Below are 19,942 nucleotides of genomic sequence, written 5' to 3' on the forward strand. Positions count from 1 at the left end.
AAGTACTTGAAGCGCTTCTTCCCGTCAGCGAAGAACTCCGCCCTGGCCTTCTCCACGAGGTCCATCTCGCTGCAACATCCGGATTACGTTGGTCCACTTGCCATTCCACTTGTTCATCTCCTTCTGGACCCGACTCCAATGCTTGCGCAGCTTCACGTAGCTACGCTCGCCCTCTAGGACGACCAGCATTGTACTTCTCCGCAATCCGCTCCCAGAACACCTTGCTGCTCTGCTGGTTGCCGATGATAGGATCCTCGGAGATGTCGACGAAGTTCTTGGCCAGCCACAATATCTCTTGCGGACTATTCTTCTTCAGCCCCTCATCATCTGCAACCTTGCCCTTGCCCCTCCCTTCAGCGGGCTCCATATCACTGATCTCGTACTCATCAGTGCTAACTAGCGATGTTATGTCGATGTTGCTAGTCAATTGTTGGCCCTGACGAACTCGTTCATCTGACGTTCATCGCTGTTAAACCACTCCATAGAAGCCGAAAATATGGGAATACAAGAGGATTGAAATGGGTAAAGTGCGGAAGAAATGCACAAATGTTCAGTATAGACAAAAATTCAAAAAAAAAAAAAACTTTTGGGACTTGCGGCCCGGCCCAGAGAGCATCTAATGCTGGGCCGGGATGCGTTCGTTGCGGCCTGGGCACACATAACGCCGGCCAGGCCGGACCCCGAGAGCATCCCCAGGCCGCAACTGCGGCCCCCGGGACTGGCCTGGGCCGGAACTCTCTCGCCTCCAACCAGTGGCGGATCCAGGATCCGGAAACGGAGGGGGCGGAATATATAGTATTAGCTTGATTTAGTGCGGACATGGCTATTTCTTTTGTTGTTCGGGGCGACGCCGGAGGCAAATGGAGGGGGCGAACATGGTAATTTTACATCCCGATAAGGGAAAAATAGTCGGACGGAGGGGGCGACCGCCCCCTCCTGCCCCCCTAGATCCGCCAGTGCCTCCAACGCCACGCACGGGCCGGGACTCGCTCATTGCGGCCCGGCCCCACGCGTTAATGATGCTCTTAGCTCACGGTTTGTGATTATAGTGCTAAAATACACACGTACTATAATATTATAGTGCCTAATGCTTTGGGCTTCAAAATATAAAGATTAGCCCAACATGTAGGCCCATTATTAGCTTTTAATGGAGTATAGATTGTGTATTTCAGTAATATGATCCATTTTAGAAAAGTTCCTAAAACACTATAATGTGTTGCATTGTTTTAAATTTATAACATATGAATCATTTTTCGTACAGATATTTAAAATAGTAGAACTGATTCATGATTAATATCCCATTTGAAATTTATGAATATATTTTTGAAGTATCATCTCGCTTTGGGCATGAAAAGTCAAAACGAACTATGAGTATCAATTTGTCCAGAGTTTGGCGACTACTTATGACTTGTAAACATCGTCTCATTTGAATACTGAAAGATAAGACTTATGAGCATCGTCTCATTTTTCGTACATATGATTTTTATATTCATAGTCATCCCAAACATGATTAAAACGTATTTATTATATGTCCTGATTCTCTAAAATCTGTGTGTTGTATTCATCATAACTTCTATTAGGAAGTAATTTTAACTATTGCATTCGTTGTATAGTTAGTTAGGCAATAATGCTTGAGTAATTCAGCTTTTGTTCACAACACTACCAAGAATCAATCTCAATACAAAATGCTGTCAAACCCATTTAAGGAGTAACTATTGCGTTTAATAGTATAGGTAGTTAGACAACAATGTTTGAGTAACTAAGTTCTTGTTTACAACATAATTTTCCATTACCAAATGAATGTCAATACAATTTTGCTCCACTACTAGTTTGATATATTGTGTTTTAGTACTATATAATATACGTTTGTATATAAGCAAAATATAAACCAATGAGACTTTATCAACACTTTTTCTACGTTCATCGCTGCACAAAAGTCGAGGTACGTACATATTTGGGAAATCGCTACATGCTCAAGCTACACAATGGGCCACAAGATCTAGCCAGCATCATACTTCCTAATCCATTAACAAGATTCAACTTTGCAAAAGTAAGAAACTAAGATTCAAGTAGTCAAGATTCACAACTACATCACAGCTAAGCTCCAAACTCCTACTCCCTCGTTCTCTTTCCTTCTAGCAACTGTGACATCTTCCAACATAAGCTGTGAATGATCATGGGCTGAGTGAGCAGCACGGGCTGGGTAAGGTAGCGACAATCCCAACCATCACGAAGAACATCTGTGATAACAGGGATATAAGCACCATAAAACCAGAATAGTATGATGTAGATCTGAGAGATGGGTCTGGCCATCTCCAGCAACACCTATACAGCTTCAGACATCAACACTAGCCCCACAGTGTTGGGCGAGGGGTCACAGGCCACGAAGACCATCCAACAGATGCTGAGGAGAAGCGCATCCTTCAGCCCTGTACCCTTAGTGCCAGGGGGCCTGCGTGCATATCCTGCGCGATAAGCCCCAGCTGCAGCAGTGCAGCTAACAAGCATTATGGCCAGCTGAACAGCGCTCGTATCACCAATGGCTGGCCAGTCGTCCCGCCCTAAGAAAAGGGGCAGAGGAAGTTGCAGGTGCAGCCTATGATGGCCAAGAATATAGCCACACACTTCTCCATCACAAATTCTGGCACAATATCGCAATAGATTTAGCATCATTCTGCATATGTCAATACTCAACTTGGAAACTAGATTTAGCATAATATCAGTCATGCATCATTCTACCAATGTCAATACTCAACTTGGAAACTAGATTTAGCCAAATACAGTCATTCAACATTTGGAAAATGTTAATACTCAACTTGGACACTAGATATAGCAAAATATTAATCATTCAACAATCTGCAAAAATTAACTCAACTTGGAAACAAGATATAGCAAAATATCAGTCATCCACCATTCTGCAAATATCAATACTCAACTTAGAAACTATATTTAGCAAATATACAAGTCATCCATCATTTTGCAAATGTCAATACTCAACTTGGAAACTAGATTTAGCAAAATCAGTCATTCAACATTTGGAAAATGTTAATACTCAACTTGGAAACTCGATATAGCAAATTATTAGTCATTCAACAATCTGCAAAAGTTAATACTCAACTTGGACGAAACTAGATATAGCAAAATATCAGTCATCCATCATTCCGCAAATATCAATACTCAACTTAGAAACTAGATTAAACAAAATAAAAGTCATCTACCATTTTGTAAATGTCAATACTCAACTTGGAAACTAGTTTTAGCAAAATACCAGCCATTCATCATTCTGTAAATGCTATAATACTCAACTTGGAAACTAGATTTAGCAAAATACCAACACTGTGCACATGTTAATACTCAACTTGGAAACTAGGTTTAGCAAAATACCAGCCATTCAACATTCTGAAGATGTCAAAACACAACCAAAACTCTTCCCTTCACGCTGATTTACAATACCAAAAGATAAACATAAAATTAACGAAAATTTTATACATTAAAGCTTGTACAGAGCAAAAGGCACTCAAAACAGCTTCGAATTTCAAAGGCATCAGTTCGAATCAACAGTTGAAATCCTACGCCTCTTTTACCCAAACAACATCACAACATAATCGCGACAGATTAAAAGTTTATACCGCTAAAGTCTTGTCAATTCTAAGTTCGCCCGGCTCCAAAATTGAAATGCAGCTGTTGAGGGAGAGTTACTAACAGATGTGAGTCAGAGACGCTCGAATTTCGGCGGCGAGCGGCGGTACGGTGGCGGAGGAAGGGTTTGCTCTTTGCTGAATTTGGTTGTGAATTCGCGGGAGATTTGAGTAGCTGTTCACGGTTTTGTGATCATATATTTAATTTTATTGGGCCTAACGGCTGGGCTTTAAAATATCGTAGTTAACCCATATTAAAGGCCCATTTTAACCTAAGTGTTTTAATTCATATAGATATTGTGTAGTAATTAATATTATGAATAAGTACTTTGTAGTATAACACTTAACTCGACTAAATTATTTCCATGCACAGCACATATTTTATTTTTACATTGTTTTATAGTTATAGCATATGAAACATTTTTTCTATAAATATTTGAAATAATAGAGCTGATTTATGAGTAAGCTTCTAAAATAGTTTTTATGAAAAATATATCGAATTTGAAAAATTAAAATCAAGTGATGAGCATTATTTCGCCTAGAGTTTGATAGTTATGACTTGTGAGCATCATATCAAATCTGCAACACCTTTTAATTACTAAGTTCTACTTTTTGAACCGACGTATAATTTATGCATTGTATTCGTCATAACCTCATATTTTAACTATTATAGCCTTTGTCAAGCTTATTTAAAATTGAAGGCATATAATATTTTCTTAAAAATACTTGTTTTTATAACTCAATAGAATTGGTTGTTAATTTGACGTACGTATTTCAAATTGATGACATTATTAAGTTATTAGCTAATTTGTTATGAAAAATGATTAAATTTTTTTTACTCAATTTGTATTTGGTGAAGAAATTTCTAAAAATGTCAAAATTCATATATGGACGATTTTTAAGTTACGAGATTGACTAGAATAGGACCAAAATTTGATACTACTATTTTTAATTACTAATTTGCCCTTTGTTTGCAAATAAAACATCATTTATTGGTTTATTATATCTCTTTCCAGTTTTAATAATTCTTAAATTGCTGTCAATATTCCATGATCATTCTTTTCGGCTTTCGCCCAAAATCTTTTCTTTTCTTGTTGAGGGGAAAAAATTGTGAATGCACAGCTCTTTACTGACAAATCTGCTCCACATTTTGTTGAAAATTTTTCACCTTTAATCAGCACAAAAACACTGCGACCGGCTGCTTTTCTATTCGAATTTTAGCAGCCATTTCAGAGGCGTTTTCGCCCGGGACCATCAATTCATCAGTATCTACTTTCTAATTGTAGTTTGAAATCTTAATTACTGAGCCATCAATCTCATTTATTCGGCAGAATCGGTGCAGATGCGTTTGTTTCACAGTGTTTTGATGTTGAAAAGGAAAATTTGATTTGTGGGAAAAGAGGAAAGAATTTGGGTGTTGAGGTTTTTGATGGAGAGGAGTGATGGTGGCGATGATCAGGCTTCTGGATGGATGCAAGTGAAAAAGGTTTGTTTTTTTGGTTTATTTTGGGGGCTGTGTGATGAATTGTGTTTTGATATGGTATGGATGGAAATTGAATTTAATCGTCTCTTTTCAATTGTGTATTTGGGCAGGAATTTGTTGGTGATTAATGTGTTTAGATGTTTGTTTTTGTGTGAAAAAGAATGATTTTTTAGTGTAGTGGTTGTTTGATGCTTCATTTCATAGAGCTACTGAAGTGGTAATGCTGATGATGGATCTGTTATGTTGCTTGAGCTTTGTATTATGAGCCTTATCCGACTACATGGTTGTGGGATGGAACTAGAAAGTTCACGACATTCAAAAGATTTTATGGGCATGGTTTGAAAAGGTCGAATAGTTGATGATTCCCCTTGTCCGAACCCGCTAATATCAATGCTTTCTCTGTTGTAATCGTTGATGACCTTGAATAATGAATTGTGTTTTCATATGATACGGATGGAAATTGAATTTAACTGTCTCTTTTGAATTATATATGTGGGCAGGCATTTTCTTGGTGCTTAATGTGTTTCGATGTTTATTAGTGTAGTAGTTGATTGATGCTCCATTTCATAGAGCTGCTGAAGTGGTAATGCCGAAGAACATAATCCGTTGCCTGTTTGTGATGTATGGATTGTTTTTCTCTTTGGTTATGTTGCTCGAACTTTGGATTATGTGTATTATCCGACCACATGGGTTTGGGATAGAACTACAAAGTTCGTGACATTTCCTTTTTCTATATTTTCTGGTAAGCATTTAAGGATCTTTAAGTTACTTTCGGGGTAATGGCCATGGGTAGGAAACTAGGATATGATTTCCATTTTTATCTTCGATTGAGTTGATCATTTTATTTTTCAGAAACACAGAAGCAATTTGAAGTTCTCATTACATGGTTGGGTTGAAGGGCTGTCTGGAAAACAGAGGATTAGCAAGCCAAATAATCAAATATCAATTGCTAAAAAATCGGAGAGTAGTTCAAGTGCAACAAACCAAAGAGATAATAAAGGTAAAGATTGTGCTGTGTGTGATCATGAGCGTGACAGCAGCAAGGCTACAGAGCCCGCTTCTATCTCTACTGATGATGGGGCAGTTCAACATTGCCTTGATGGCGACAACGTTAATGCTACCAAACACACCTCGAGTTCTAATGGGAATGTGGCAATTAATCATTACCTTGACAAACGTGTTGTCAGTCAAAGCAATGAAGATTTAGGTTCTTCTCGTTTGGCTCCTAAAAATAATGCAGATCCTAGTCATAAAGTAGTCGTCAGTCAAGGAAGTACCCACAAAGATAATGTCCTTCCACAAATAAAATGGGGGGATTTGGATGAGAGAACTCTCAAACACTATGGAAAAGCTTCCGGAGCTGAATTTGAGTCTGTGGGAGTCAAAAATAGCAATTTGGTCTCCGTGAAGGTTGATGGTACTTCTGAGTGTCTTCCCTGCATCTTTCCAGTTTATCCCGATGTGAAGAAATCTGATAGGGATCATTGTCTTCCAGAACCCCATTCTTCATCTCCGAGGACTATATCTGTTGAAGAAACTGATAAGGAGGTGAATGAAGTATCTTCAGAAGACGTTAAAGAGCAAATTACTAGTGAGAGAATAGTTGGTCAGAGTACTTCTATTTCGGTCTCTAATTTCGAACACGAGCATGTCAAGCCAGATAATGAGGTGCCCTGCAGTTCATCTGGAGAAAACGGTGCCTGCAGAGACAACAAAGAGATAGAAAGGGCCAAATCAGCTAATGTTTCAGCTGCACATCTTTTGGATTTGGCTACAAGTAGTCGGACAATTGATGAAGCTAAAAGTGAAGAATCTATATTGGCAGTTCCAATTGAAGAATCGAGCAATAAAAAAAGTGAAGCAAACTCTGATGGTCTTCTAGATGTCCAGAATGCAGATGCTGTTGCTTCAATCGACATGGGTGAAAGCAAAGAAAGATTCAGAGAACGTCTTTGGTGCTTTCTCTTTGAAAACCTCAATAGGGCTGTAGATGAGCTTTATCTTCTCTGTGAACTTGAATGCGATCTTGAGCAAATGAAAGAAGCTAGTCTTGTTCTTGAAGAAGCTGCATTAGACTTTAGAGAATTAAATAGCAGAGTAGAAACGTTTGAGAAATCGAAAAGATCCTCGTCTCATGGGGCTGATGGGAGTCCATTGGTTTTGCAGTCCGATCATCGCAGACCACATGCTCTCTCGTGGGAGGTCAGCATTCATGCTCTTTTCAATTCATGTCATTTAGGTTTCCCCTTCTTTGTTGAAATGTATTTACTCATAACGCTAGTAATTGAGCAACAAACAATAAATAAATTGGTTAGAGAAATAGTTTATTAGATTCTCAAACCATGCAATGATAGTATTAGTACTCTTGTAATTTCATTTTATAGTGCTTGTGGAATATTTTTATGTCATACGAAATTTTATTACCTTACAATGATGCTTATTAAAGAAATTGACATCAATTTCTGCAGAATTCTTAGTATATATTTGTTTTATCTGATGACAGGTCCGTCGAATGACTACTTCTCCACACAGGGCAGAAATTTTGTCTTCATCTCTTGAGGCTTTCCGCAAAATACAGAGAGAGAGAACAAGTGAACGTTCCCACAACTCTATGAATCCGGGGTCTGATTGTCAGAGTTGTAACTTAGGAACAAGGGATATTGTGGACTTGGAGAAGTACATTAAAAAAGATGATTTGGTGAGTGGCTCTAAAGAATCAACAGTGAAGGTGGCCGACAACATGACTGGTGTATCAGTTACAGCTCAGCATCTAAATAAAGAAAAGAAAACCCACGATTCAAAGCCAGGTTCTGGGGCATTGAAATTACATAAAAAAGAAGGTTATATCCCTTACGTTAATGGAAAGAGCAAAACTCCAGCAGAGAACAACACTGCTGAGAAAAATATGAAGTTGGCTGATCCGTTGAGAAGACCTGTTCCTGAAAGAGAAAGGGAGAAGCGAAATGGATTTTCAGGGAAGTCCATGGATGCTTGGAAAGAGAAGAGAAATTGGGAGGACATACTTGCGATCCCACCTCGTGTGTCTTCCCGCTTCTCATATTCACCTGGCTTAAGCAGGAAAAGCACTGAGCGAGTTCGTGTTCTGCATGATAAACTTATGTCTCCTGAGAAAAAGAAAAAATCTGCTCTTGATCTAAAAAAAGATGCTGAAGAGAAACATGCTCGTGCCACCAGAATCAGAGCTCAACTTGAGCACGAGAGAGTGCAAAGGCTTCAACGGACATCGGAGAAACTGAGCCGTGTAAGTGAATGGCAAACTGTGCGCAGCAATAAGTTGCGAGAGTTGATGTATGCTCGCCATCAACGTAGTGAATCCAGACATGAAGCTTATATAGCTCAGGTTGTGAGAAGAGCTGGCGATGAGACCAGTAAAGTTAATGAGGTACGGTTTATCACCTCACTGAATGAAGAGAACAAAAAGCACATATTGCGCAAGAAGCTTCATGATTCCGAGTTGAGGAGAGCAGAGAAGCTTCAGGTAATAAAAACTAAACAGAAAGAGGACATGGCCAGGGAAGAGGCTGTTTTGGAACGTAAAAGGATCATTGAAGCTGAGAAGTTGCAGCGCCTTGCAGAAACTCAGCGAAGAAAGGAAGAGGCTCAAGTTAGAAGGGAAGAAGAGAGGAAAGCCTCAAGCGCTGCTCGTGAAGCCAAGGCTATAGAACACATGAGGAGGAAAGAGATCCGAGCCAAAGCGCGGCAGGAGGAAGCTGAACTCTTGGCTCAGAAATTAGCTGAAAGACTCAGTGAAAGCGAACAGAGGCGGAAATTTTATCTAGAACAAATTCGAGAAAGAGCATCTATGGATTTTAGGGATCAATCTTCGCCTTTACTGAGACGATTTGCAAGTAAAGAAGGCCAAGCCCAAGTTCGGTCAGCTCCTTACAGCAGTGGAGATGATAATCTTACCAATGATAGTAGTTTCCCATCTGGTACTAGTATTGTAAATGGTGAGGCGTTGCAACACTCGCTAAAGAAGAGAATTAAAAAAATACGTCAAAGGCTAATGTCTCTAAAACATGAATTTCCTGAGCCTTCAGCTGCACTTGAAAGTTGTAGTCTTGGTTATAGGACTGCTGTTGGAACTGCAAGGAGAAAAGTCGGTAGGTGGCTTCAGGATTTGCAAAAGCTTCGCCAAGCAAGAAAAGATGGTGCTGCTAATTTTGGACTGATAACTGCTGAAATTATCAAGGTATTGATTCTCACTTGAAGTACTTAGTTGACTATATTTTTCCTGATTTATGTGTTTCTTTATTCTGTAGTTATCAATTACTCTTGAGTCCTTGACACACCTGTATTCCCTTTTTGGTTTTCAATTTTAGTATCTGGAGGGAAAAGATGCTGAATTACAGGCTTCTCGACAAGCCGGCCTGCTTGATTTTATTGCTTCCGCACTTCCTGCTTCTCACACATCCAAACCCGAAGCTTGCCAGGTTACTATATATCTTTTAAGGCTTTTGAAGGTAGTGCTGGCAACGCCGGCAAACAAATGCTATTTTCTTGTCCAGAATCTTTTGCCCCCACTTATTCCAATGTTGGCAACCGCCCTTGAGAACTATATCAAGATGGCGGCATCATCAAATCTTCCTGGTCCAGCTAATATCGTGTCAAGTAAAGTGTCGAATGGAAATTTGGAGTCAATTTCTGAAATTGTGGATGGTTTCCTGTGGACTATTGCAGCAATTGTTGATCATGTAAGCTGTAATGAGTACCAACTTCAGATGCAGGATGGTTTGATAGAGCTTGTTATTGCATACCAAATTATTCACCGGTTAAGAGATCTTTTTGCGCTTTATGATAGACCTCAGGTGGAAGGTTCTCCTTTCCCTTCATCTATTCTCCTAGGTATTAATTTATTGACAGTTCTGACTTCAAAATTCAAGGGGTCATACTCGATAGACTGGGATTCTTTTCCAAATGATATAATGCAAGGAAATAAACTCGGGGAGAGAGAATTTTCTGGGCCAGCTGATTTACAACATGAATCTAGTATGGATGTCACACCCTCTTTGCCAACTGGCGATTTACCGACAGATTCTCTGAATGTGCCAGAGGGTAAAAAAGATGGATGTTCAAATATTGAGGTGACCGGTAGTCTAGTTCCCGTATGTGATACCTCTCTTGATGCTGATCGCGTTGCTTCTAAAGATGCCATGGATGATTCACTTGGACCTCTATTGGTAGATAAGTATCAGTGTGAGGACAGCAATAAATGTGTAGGTAACAGTGCTGAGCTAAAAAATAGAAACGGCCTCGAAGCAAAGCAGCCTGCTGTGTTTCTTCTTGCAGCAATGTCCGAAACTGGCTTAGTATGTCTTCCTTCCATGTTAACAGCAGTGCTACTGCAGGGCAATAACCGGTTGTCTCCTGAACAGGTTGGTGAATGCCAATGTTTTCGCGCAATAACCTTATTATGCGCTGTACATTTTCTTGTTTGTTTGAGCTGTTGGTAATTCGATCTAAATATTTGAAATCATGCTCAGCAATGGAGAAATCCAGCTTTATTCGATCATGAATATTAGGGAATTTGAACATGAATTTTAGGCTCTGCTCTTTATGCAGAGTATTTCTCATATGGCTTACTTGTCGTGTGTGTGTGTGTGTGTGTGTGCGCGCGTGTGGGCTAAAGTTTCATGCACTGTTTCGCCCTGAATAGTTTTTTGAACATTTTTCAGAGCTCGTACGTGCTTCCATCTAATTTCGAGGAAGTAGCGACTGGAGTTCTGAAGGTCTTGAACAATCTGGCTCTGATAGATATATCTTTCATCCAGAAAATGCTGGTAAGTCCCAACTCCGAAGTTCAACCCAACCCCCTTCTTCCAGTTTTTCAGTTCAAAGTTGATTTTCTCCTCCGAAATATATTTCAGGCTCAACCAGATCTTAAAATGGAGTTCTTTCACTTGATGAGTTTTATCCTTTCTCATTGTACAAGCAACTGGGGAGTCGCCAATGATAAGGTAATTGTACATTTTCCTTTTTGTTTTCTTGAATTGGAAGCCAATCTAAATGCTATTATAATTTCATTTGATGTTAATATATTACTCCTACTATCTTTCACAAATACCTAGTTGAGGGGTAATGGTATAACTTTGTATTAATCTATTACTCATTCCTTCCTATGTTAAGTGAGCCGTTTCTTTTCTGCACGAGATTTAAGAAAGTTTTGTTTGGTGAATTAAGTGGATATAGAATAAAGCAGATGAGTGAAGAGGCTAAAAGAGTTGATTTTTGCCAAAAAGAAGAAAAATGACTTGTTTAACTCGGGACATCCCAAAAAGGAATACGGCTCAATTAACTTGGGAACGAAGGAGTACTTTAATATCTATTGATTTTCTTAAACAAAACTGTTGTATACTGGAATGAGCAGATTGGAACCCTCTTGCTGGAATCTTTGGCACTTCTTGGTTATTTTGCGTTATTCCACTCCGAAAATCAAGCAGTCCTACGATGGGGAAAGAGCCCTACGATTCTTCACAAGGTGAGGAATCGACTTGCTTGACATCTCAAACATTACCTCTGATTTGACGTTGGAGAATCTAACTATGCTTTGTAATCAACAGGTTTGCGATTTGCCCTTCGTGTTCTTCAGCGATCCGGAGCTGATGCCTGCTTTAGCCGGCACTCTAGTGGCTGCCTCGTATGGGTGTGAACAGAACAAGGCTGTTATTCAGCAGGAGCTCAGTATGGACATGCTCCTCCCGTCACTGAAGTCGTGCAAAAGCAATTCAAACCAGTGTGGCCCGTTGTCTGCCGATGATGCTGGTGAACTTCTGAGTCGGACTGGTGTTGAAAGAAAAGCTCAAGCTGACGCATCTCAGAAATCCAACCGGAGCTATCCAAGAAATGCTCGTCTCGTTCCCCAGAGAGGCGGTGGTGGTGTTAACACGAGAGGTCTGAAGTCGAGAAACATTAGAGACAGCAAACTGGTGAAGGTTAGTGAAGAAATGCAGACGGGCGCTGCTCAATCTGCTTCGGAAACTTCCACGTTGATGCTGCACTCGAGGTTCCCGGTAAGCTTCATCGGGAAAGCAGAAGAGTTTTTTACAGCAGAGGTTAATACAAGCAACGGTGAATTAGTTTGAAGTGAATACTTTTCTTTCCGGTCTGAATACATAATATATTTATAATAGTATACACGGCTTTAATGTCCCTTAGGAAAGATAGATTTTTTATATCCAAAAACAGAGAAATGAGAATTATATTATACTACCTGGTTTCAGAAATGACTTGAATAGTAAATAAAAGGAAGGGGAATTTGCATTATTCAATAGTGTCTTAAATAAGTTTCCTTATTTGTGATTTTTTGTCACTTTTTAATTCGTTATACAAACATTTTATTTCTATTAACATTCCAGAAGCTAGTAGTTCAGTTTTTATTGCAATAGTAATTTTTTGATCATCTGTAATTTCATTCCAATCTTTCTACTTCAATAAAACATTTAAGAATATTCACAAACGTCTCTAATTAATTTCTTCAAAAGTGTGATTTGACATCTGGTAATAAATTATCTTTCCCAACAAACACTAATATTTACTACTGCTTTTGATTTGTCCAAGTTAATTGATATATAAAATACATTTATTTTGGTTTGTCCCAAGTTAATTCATATATAAAATACATTTATTTTCAACATGAAATTTTAAACATTGTTGTGACATAATAGAGTAATTGTGTAATCGAGGTAAACAGAAACGTAAAGAGACACATGATTTACGTGGTTCGGCACGCCGGTCCGACGCCTGGATGGATGCACTTATCCTATCGGATATGTACTTTTTAATTTACATGGATCTTAGCTACATTCCCTCTGGTCCCCGTTAGAAGTCCCATTTTTTTTATCAGTGAGGATTTTAAAAAAAGTATTTGACTTTGTAAATAAAAGTGGAAAAAGTTAGTAGAATATGTGTCTATTTTCATTATTGATATTAAAATATAATGTGAGTAGAGTGAGTTAGTAGATTGTAGTTTACTTGCTAAAAATAGTAAAAATGAAATGCGACTTGTAAGATATTATAATACTACTCCCTCTCTCCATCACTAAAGCAAAACTTTTAAAAATAGTGAAGTTTTGTTAATTAAGTGGAGAGAATAACTCGTGAGTCACCAGATCACCGCAGTCCATGAAAACACATCCGAAAACGGGTTCTTTTTTAAAGTAATACTGCTGAGTGTTCTTCATACTGGAGCTTATGGATACCAGCAATTGAAGAGCAACAGATTTTTCAGAAAGTTACCTGTAATATAGCTGCTTCAGAACAGAGCCTCGAATTTCTAACTTATAAAAACTGCAAAAACATCTAATTTTTTGTTTCTACTCTACCCCCTTATCTCTGCTCTCGCTCTCTCTCCCCCACCACAAATCCCAGAAACAAGCTGGTTTCTCTGCTCCAACTCCAATCATGGCCAATTGCTATTCAAAGTCGTGATATAGTAGCCATTGCCAAGACAGGATCTGGGAAGACTTTGGGTTACTTAATCCCTGGATTTATTCATCTGAAAGAAAAGCGCTATAATCCTAAAATGGGCCCAACTATTTTGGTGCAACGCAGATACAAGATGAAGCAGTGAAGTTTGGGAAATCATCTAGGATATCTTGCACGGTATGACTGGGAATGAGTTAGTGGAATATGATGTCCACTACTAAAAATGGTAAAAGTGAAATTTGACAAATTTTTAGGGACGCGCGAAAATGGAAATAAGTGACAAATTTTCATGGACGGATGGAATATCTACATCTTTTAAAATCGTCAAATCGCCATTGAAATTCATTTATTCGTTAACCTCATAAATTTGTAAATACTATCCTATAATACCAATAAACTTAATTTTAGATTATAAAATAATAATCTTAACAATCTACGAAGTAAGAATAAAAAATAATTCTTAAATCCCACAAATTTATATAATAACAAAAAACTTTAAAAGTACATGAAACGAAAGATCTTGTCTTTGTAAATCCTCTTCGCAGTCCAATGATTATCAGATTCAAAATGATTGAATAAATTATATAGAAACACAATAGTTGCTCTTACAGTAGAGCATAAGTAACAACACAAAGATCATACAATATTCAAGAAACAGAAGCCCAAACTTTGTATTACACGGTTAAAAATATGATCTCCAAGTCATCCTGAGCTAGCTCGGTCTTGACGGTTTTCGACATCTTCCAATCACGAACACAAAGGTCTAATCGGTGTCCATATAGATCCTCGTGTTCTTCTAATGTCTTTTTTGCTGATGCCACAGCTGCGAAATCGATCTCAACGTTGCTATCCGTCTGTGCCGCTGGCAAGGACGCCCCTGTCCGCCGCTGCGTTTTAGCGCTGGCACGGCGCTGCTCGATGCATTGAGCACGTCCGTGCCGCTGAGCAGAGCGACATGACGAGTTTCTATTGGCCTTTGGCCTTTGGCATTTTTTTTCTTTTTTTAAAAAAAATTGAAAATAATACCAAAAATTAAAAAAAATATTTTCGGATTCCCAAAAATATAGCCATTTTATTACCGTTTTTTTTTAAATTTAAAAAAAAAACAATCTCAAAATCATCTATAAATACACACATTCATCATCTATTTGGACTAAATTCGGCCACTTATGAATTTGATTACATAATTTTTAATTTTAGAATTTAAATTATGTAATTTTTAATTTTTAAGACTTTAATTATGAATTTTTTAATTTTTATGATTTTAATTATGTAATTTTTAATTTTTTAGTAATTAGTAATAGTATTTTGGGTATTTTTAAATGCATTTTAATATTGTGGAAATGTTTTTATTTAAATTGAATAATAGAATGGTGGGACTTTTGAGCGTGTCTTTGTGGAAGAGCACGGATATGGGTGTTGTGCTCTTGCCTAAGAGCAGAGAGTAAAAGTGGATCCGGACCCACATCCGTGCTTGTTGGCAAGAGTACGGATTGGGGATGTTCTAAATGGCTGAGGCTAAGCTTCTGGAGAAGTGGAAAGTGGGAGCACATTAAATGCTGATAAATAAATGCACACTAAATTCTAAAAATGATTGGCTTTATTTGTGGTTCCATGGAAAATGATTGGCAATATTTTTTAGATCTTAAACCTACAAATTGCCACAGAAAATTATCTAATCATAAGAGGTTTAAGTTTAATATCACACCAAACCAAATAAAATCATATTTTTTCTTTACTTTGATAAAATTATAAAATTATTGATTTTGTTTATATTTTTTTGGCAAAACTATATCATCAGTTAAAAATAGAAAATTTTATCTTCTAAAAATCATGAACACAAAATACTACTCCACAAAAAATAGTCTCTAACAAAGTTTCGTTTATAAAATAAATTCAAAATCATATCAATAACATCACTAAAACAACAAAAAGTTAAATACAAATAAACATTTGTGTATAGCCATGGAAGAATCTCCCACCGCAGCCGCCGTCGTCGACTCCCTCCACCGCGCCACCAATCTCCGGCCATTCTCCCTGTTCTCTGTCCCTCGGCTCTGGCCTCACTCAGCTCCACAATGAGAGCTAGCAAACAACTCTGACAGAAATATGAGGTCATATGTAAATGCTCTTTTGCAGTCCAATGTTTATCAAATGCAAAAAAGATTGAAAACAAATTACATAAAAACACAATGCATGTTTATTACCTCTTTTGCACTCCAATGTTTACCAAATTACCACATGAAGGTCTAATTGCTCTCCATATAGATCCTCATGTTCTTCTACTATCTTTCTCGCTGACACCACAACTGCTTCACTGCACCAATACAACGAAACCGATTTCAGCGTTGCTATTTCTCCAACTTCAGATGGGATTTCCTCGAGTTCGGATAAATCATAGAGACTAAGCTTCTCGAGAAGTGGAAAGTGGGAGCTGTCTGACACAATCCAATTTACTAGACCATCACAATACGACAATTCTAGAAACTTGAGCTTCTGGAACTGGCCTTCAATTGTTTCCCACTTGCCTATTTTGAAGACACCATTTTCTAATACGAGCTTCTCAAGAAGAGGCAACGAACCGATTTTAGGCAATATGTCTTCCAACTTTGCGCCAAACTCCGTGATATAATAGTCATGAATAATCAACTTCTTGATAGAGTTGGGGAAATTAATCCTCAGCAAAAAGTCACCACTTTCATGAAGGATGCTGCAGCGTAAGCTTTCCAATTTACTGAAGCATTGAAGATAGCTTAGACAGTTTTCTCCCTCCTTTTTATCCGAATGGTATGTTAAATGCAATTTCTTCACATTGGGAATCCTTTTAACCACCTCCTCATTCAATAACAAATCCTCAACTCCTTTGAGTGTTTGCAGATTCTCCATAATGACAATGTCACTATCGTCACTACGAGGATTTGGGAGAATCAATTTTTTCTCCGGAAATTCAAGATGCCGAAGTTGATGCAGTTTCCAAATTCTATGCGGTACATGTAGATCGTTCGGAGAAGATGAATAAATAATCAATGTCTGCAGATTCCAAAGGAGATCAATTGAACTAGAGAATCTGGACTCATCATGAACACTGATAGCAAGGTACCGTGAGTTCACCAATTCAATCACATTTTCTAGGGAACAAAAATCAGAAACACATAGTCTGAATGTCCTCAACAATCGAAGATCCTGAGAGAGTAGAAATTTAAGACATGCATTGTTGCAATCACATATTATGGAACGAGTATGTGATAAAGATCCTAACAACCCTGCAGTTTTAAGATTGAAAACAAATTACATAAAAACACAATGCATGTTTATTACCACTTTTGCAGTCCAATGTTAACTCTACCAGTCACAAAGGTCTAATTGCTCTCCATATAGATCCTCATGTTCTTCTACTATCTTTTTCGCTGACGCCACAGCTGCTTCACTGCAACCATCCAATGAAATCGATTTCAGCGTTGCTATTTCTCCAACTTCAGATGGGATTTCCTCGAGTTCGGATAAATTATAGAGACGAAGCTTCTGGAGAAGTGGAAAGTGGGAGCTGTCTGACACAATCCAATTTACTAGACCTTCACAATACGACAACTGTAGAAACTTGAGCTTCTGGAACTGCCCTTCAATTGTTTCCCACTTGCCTGTTTTGAAGACACCATTTTCTAATACGAGCTTCTCAAGAAGAGGCAACGAACCGATTTTAGGCAATATGTCTTCCAACTTTGCGCCAAACTCCGTCATATAATAGGACAATAGGTCTTGAACAACCAACTTCTTGATAGAATTAGGGAAATTAATCCTCAGCAAAAGGGCACCACTTTGATAAGAGGTGCTGCAGCGTAAGCATTCCAATTTACCGAAGCATTGAAGATAGCTTAGACAGTTTTCTCCCTCCTTTTGATCCGAATAGTATGTTAAATCCAATTTCTTCACATTGGGAATTCGTTTAACCACCTCCTCATTCAATAACAAATCCTCAACTCCTTTGAGTGTTTCCAGATTCTCCATAATGACAATGTCACTATCGTCACTACGAGGATTTGGGAGAATCAATTTTTCCGGAAATTCAAGATGCCGAAGTTGATGCAATTTCCATATTTCATTTGGTGCATGAAGATTGTTCGCAAAAGATGAATAAATAATCAATGTCTGCAGATTCCAAAGGAGATCAATTGAACTAGAGAATCTGGACTCATGATGAACACTGATAGCAAGGTACCGTGAGTTCACCAATTCAAACACATTTTCTAGGAAATACCTCTCAAAATCACATGCTCTGAATGTCCTCAACAATCGAAGATCCTGAGACGGTAGAAATTTGCCATCCTCAGGTACTGCTTTGTCATACTGACATATTATGGAACGAGTATGTGACAAAGATCCTAACAACCCTGCAGTTTTAAGAACGACTCGACGTTCGCTAATACTGGTTGGAGGATCATCTCTTATGACATGGTAAAATCTTTCCTTTTCAGCTTCTTTCAAACACAAATCTCTCAACAAATCATGAATTTTACAAAACTTAACGTTTCCAGTAGACCCCAATTCATCAACTAAAACGAGATTTCTATCAACCAATTCCTTAAAATACTCTTGCGCAAGTGTTTCCAAACATTTTCCACTCCTTGGTTTTAAAAATCCTTCAGAAACCCATAACTTCTCAAGCATTGACACACTGATACGGTAATCTTCCTTAAAAACACCCATATACAAAAAGCATGGCTTTAAATAGTTCGGCAGATAGATATAGCTCATCCTCACTATTTTCAAGCAAAATCCATCGTTACTGTTAATAACAATTGAATTTAAATTTTGCTCTATACGCTCCCAACATTCTTTTGTGCGCTCAGATTTTGCCAAAAGACCTCCTATTGTAGCAATTGATAAAGGAAGTCCTTTACAATTTGCTACAATATTCTTTCCAATCTTCTCCAACTCAATTGGACAACTTTCTTTCCCAAACACGGTCATACGAAATAAATCCCAACTACTAGCCTCATCTAGAAATTTCATGCCAACTATACAAGACTCGTTCAACTGAGAACTCAAGTCAGACAGCCTAGTTGTTACGATTATTCGACTCCCATTTTGGTTATTAGGAAAGAAAAATTTTAACTTCTCCCACGCCTCTATGCTCCACATATCATCCATTATTACGAGATATCTCCTACCGAACAAAAACTGGTATAATTTTTGTCCCAGTTCATCCTCACTCAGATCAGTACTTGAATCTCCACTAGCTCGAAAAAGAACTTCTTTAAGTGTTTCTCTAACATTATAAGTTTGAGAAATTGTAGTCCAAGCACGAATATCAAAACGATCCTTAACAAGTGCATTCTCAAATAGATTCATGGCAAGAGTGGTCTTACCAATGCCACCCATCCCCGTGATGGGGATGATCTGGCGGTTGAGTCGATCTCCGGTGAGCTTATCCAAAACGTCAAGAAACACTTCGTTTGAGCCCACGATCACGTTCTCTTTCACATTGGAAGAAGACGCCGACAAGGCAGCAACGGGCTTCTGCTTGGTCTGAGCTTCAAAAGCAATGCTCTTCACCTCTTTGTTGATCAGATCCATTTCTTCTATCACTTTCTGTAGATTGTGATAGAAGTCATGATCTGCAACGATTGTGGATCCACTGTGAATTTGATCAGCAATATGGGATTCGATAACATCCTCAGCCGCGTATACTGCATCAGCAATGCGACGCTCCAATGGATCCGCTTCGTGGCTATCAGCAAAAGGGGAAATATAGCAATCAAGAAACTCCTGCAAGAAGGTAATGTTTTGAGTGAGGGATTGAATATGTTTTTCGTTGATAGAAATGGGAGGAGAAGGATGTTTCTCGAGGGTTTCGATGATATGCATAAGAGAAACCAGAACTCCATAAGCAGCCATGATTAACAACTCTCTCTCTCTATGTGAATTATAATAAGGTAATATTTAGAACACAGCCAATCTTGTATTGGACGAAGAACGCGTGTGGCGCGTTCTTAAAATCAACAAAAGATGCTATATTTGTCGGATACACACTAATTTATTATATGTTAAAGTTACTTTAATTATTAGGTTTAACTTACTTTAATTAATAGTCCAACTATTGATATGCGAACCTAGTGTGGCTAGCATTATAATTATAGGTTAAAGTTACTTTAATTATTAGGTTAATGTTACTTTAATTACTAGTCCAACTATCAATATGCGAACCTAGTGTGGCTAGCAGTTTTATTATGGGATATTGACCCTTAATATCATAGAATTTTAAAAAAGTTTATTTTTTCTCATGAACTTTTAATTTGGTAAATAATATTATGAACTTTTACTCGAGTTTGTTATTTTCCACTGGCGAAAAAATTCCGACAAATAATATCATGATATA

At 38.1% G+C, this 19,942-nt stretch overlaps 2 protein-coding genes across 2 annotated transcripts; one reads left to right on the top strand and one right to left on the bottom strand.

Moving 5' to 3' along the window:
• Positions 1-4,671: 4,671 nt before the first annotated feature.
• LOC121778806 lies at positions 4,672-12,410 on the top strand. Its single transcript, XM_042176212.1, has 8 exons — positions 4,672-5,124; positions 5,974-7,323; positions 7,625-9,334; positions 9,465-10,517; positions 10,818-10,922; positions 11,010-11,099; positions 11,510-11,620; positions 11,703-12,410. The coding sequence occupies exons 1-8, from the start codon at positions 5,068-5,070 to the stop codon at positions 12,222-12,224; spliced, it is 4,998 nt and encodes a 1,665-aa protein (XP_042032146.1). The 5' UTR covers positions 4,672-5,067; the 3' UTR covers positions 12,225-12,410.
• Positions 12,411-15,425: 3,015 nt separating this feature from the next.
• LOC121780434 (putative late blight resistance protein homolog R1A-10) lies at positions 15,426-19,528 on the bottom strand. Its single transcript, XM_042178064.1, has 2 exons — positions 15,774-19,528; positions 15,426-15,664 (listed from the first exon to the last, which is right to left on the bottom strand). Exon 1 carries the CDS (start codon positions 19,459-19,461, stop codon positions 16,909-16,911), a length of 2,553 nt encoding a protein of 850 aa, XP_042033998.1. The 5' UTR covers positions 19,462-19,528; the 3' UTR covers positions 15,426-15,664; positions 15,774-16,908.
• Between the last annotated feature and the right edge of the window lie 414 nt (positions 19,529-19,942).

Source organism: Salvia splendens, chromosome 19 (genome assembly GCF_004379255.2).
Source record: "Salvia splendens isolate huo1 chromosome 19, SspV2, whole genome shotgun sequence".
In the NCBI taxonomy this organism is placed as follows: domain Eukaryota; kingdom Viridiplantae; phylum Streptophyta; class Magnoliopsida; order Lamiales; family Lamiaceae; genus Salvia; species Salvia splendens.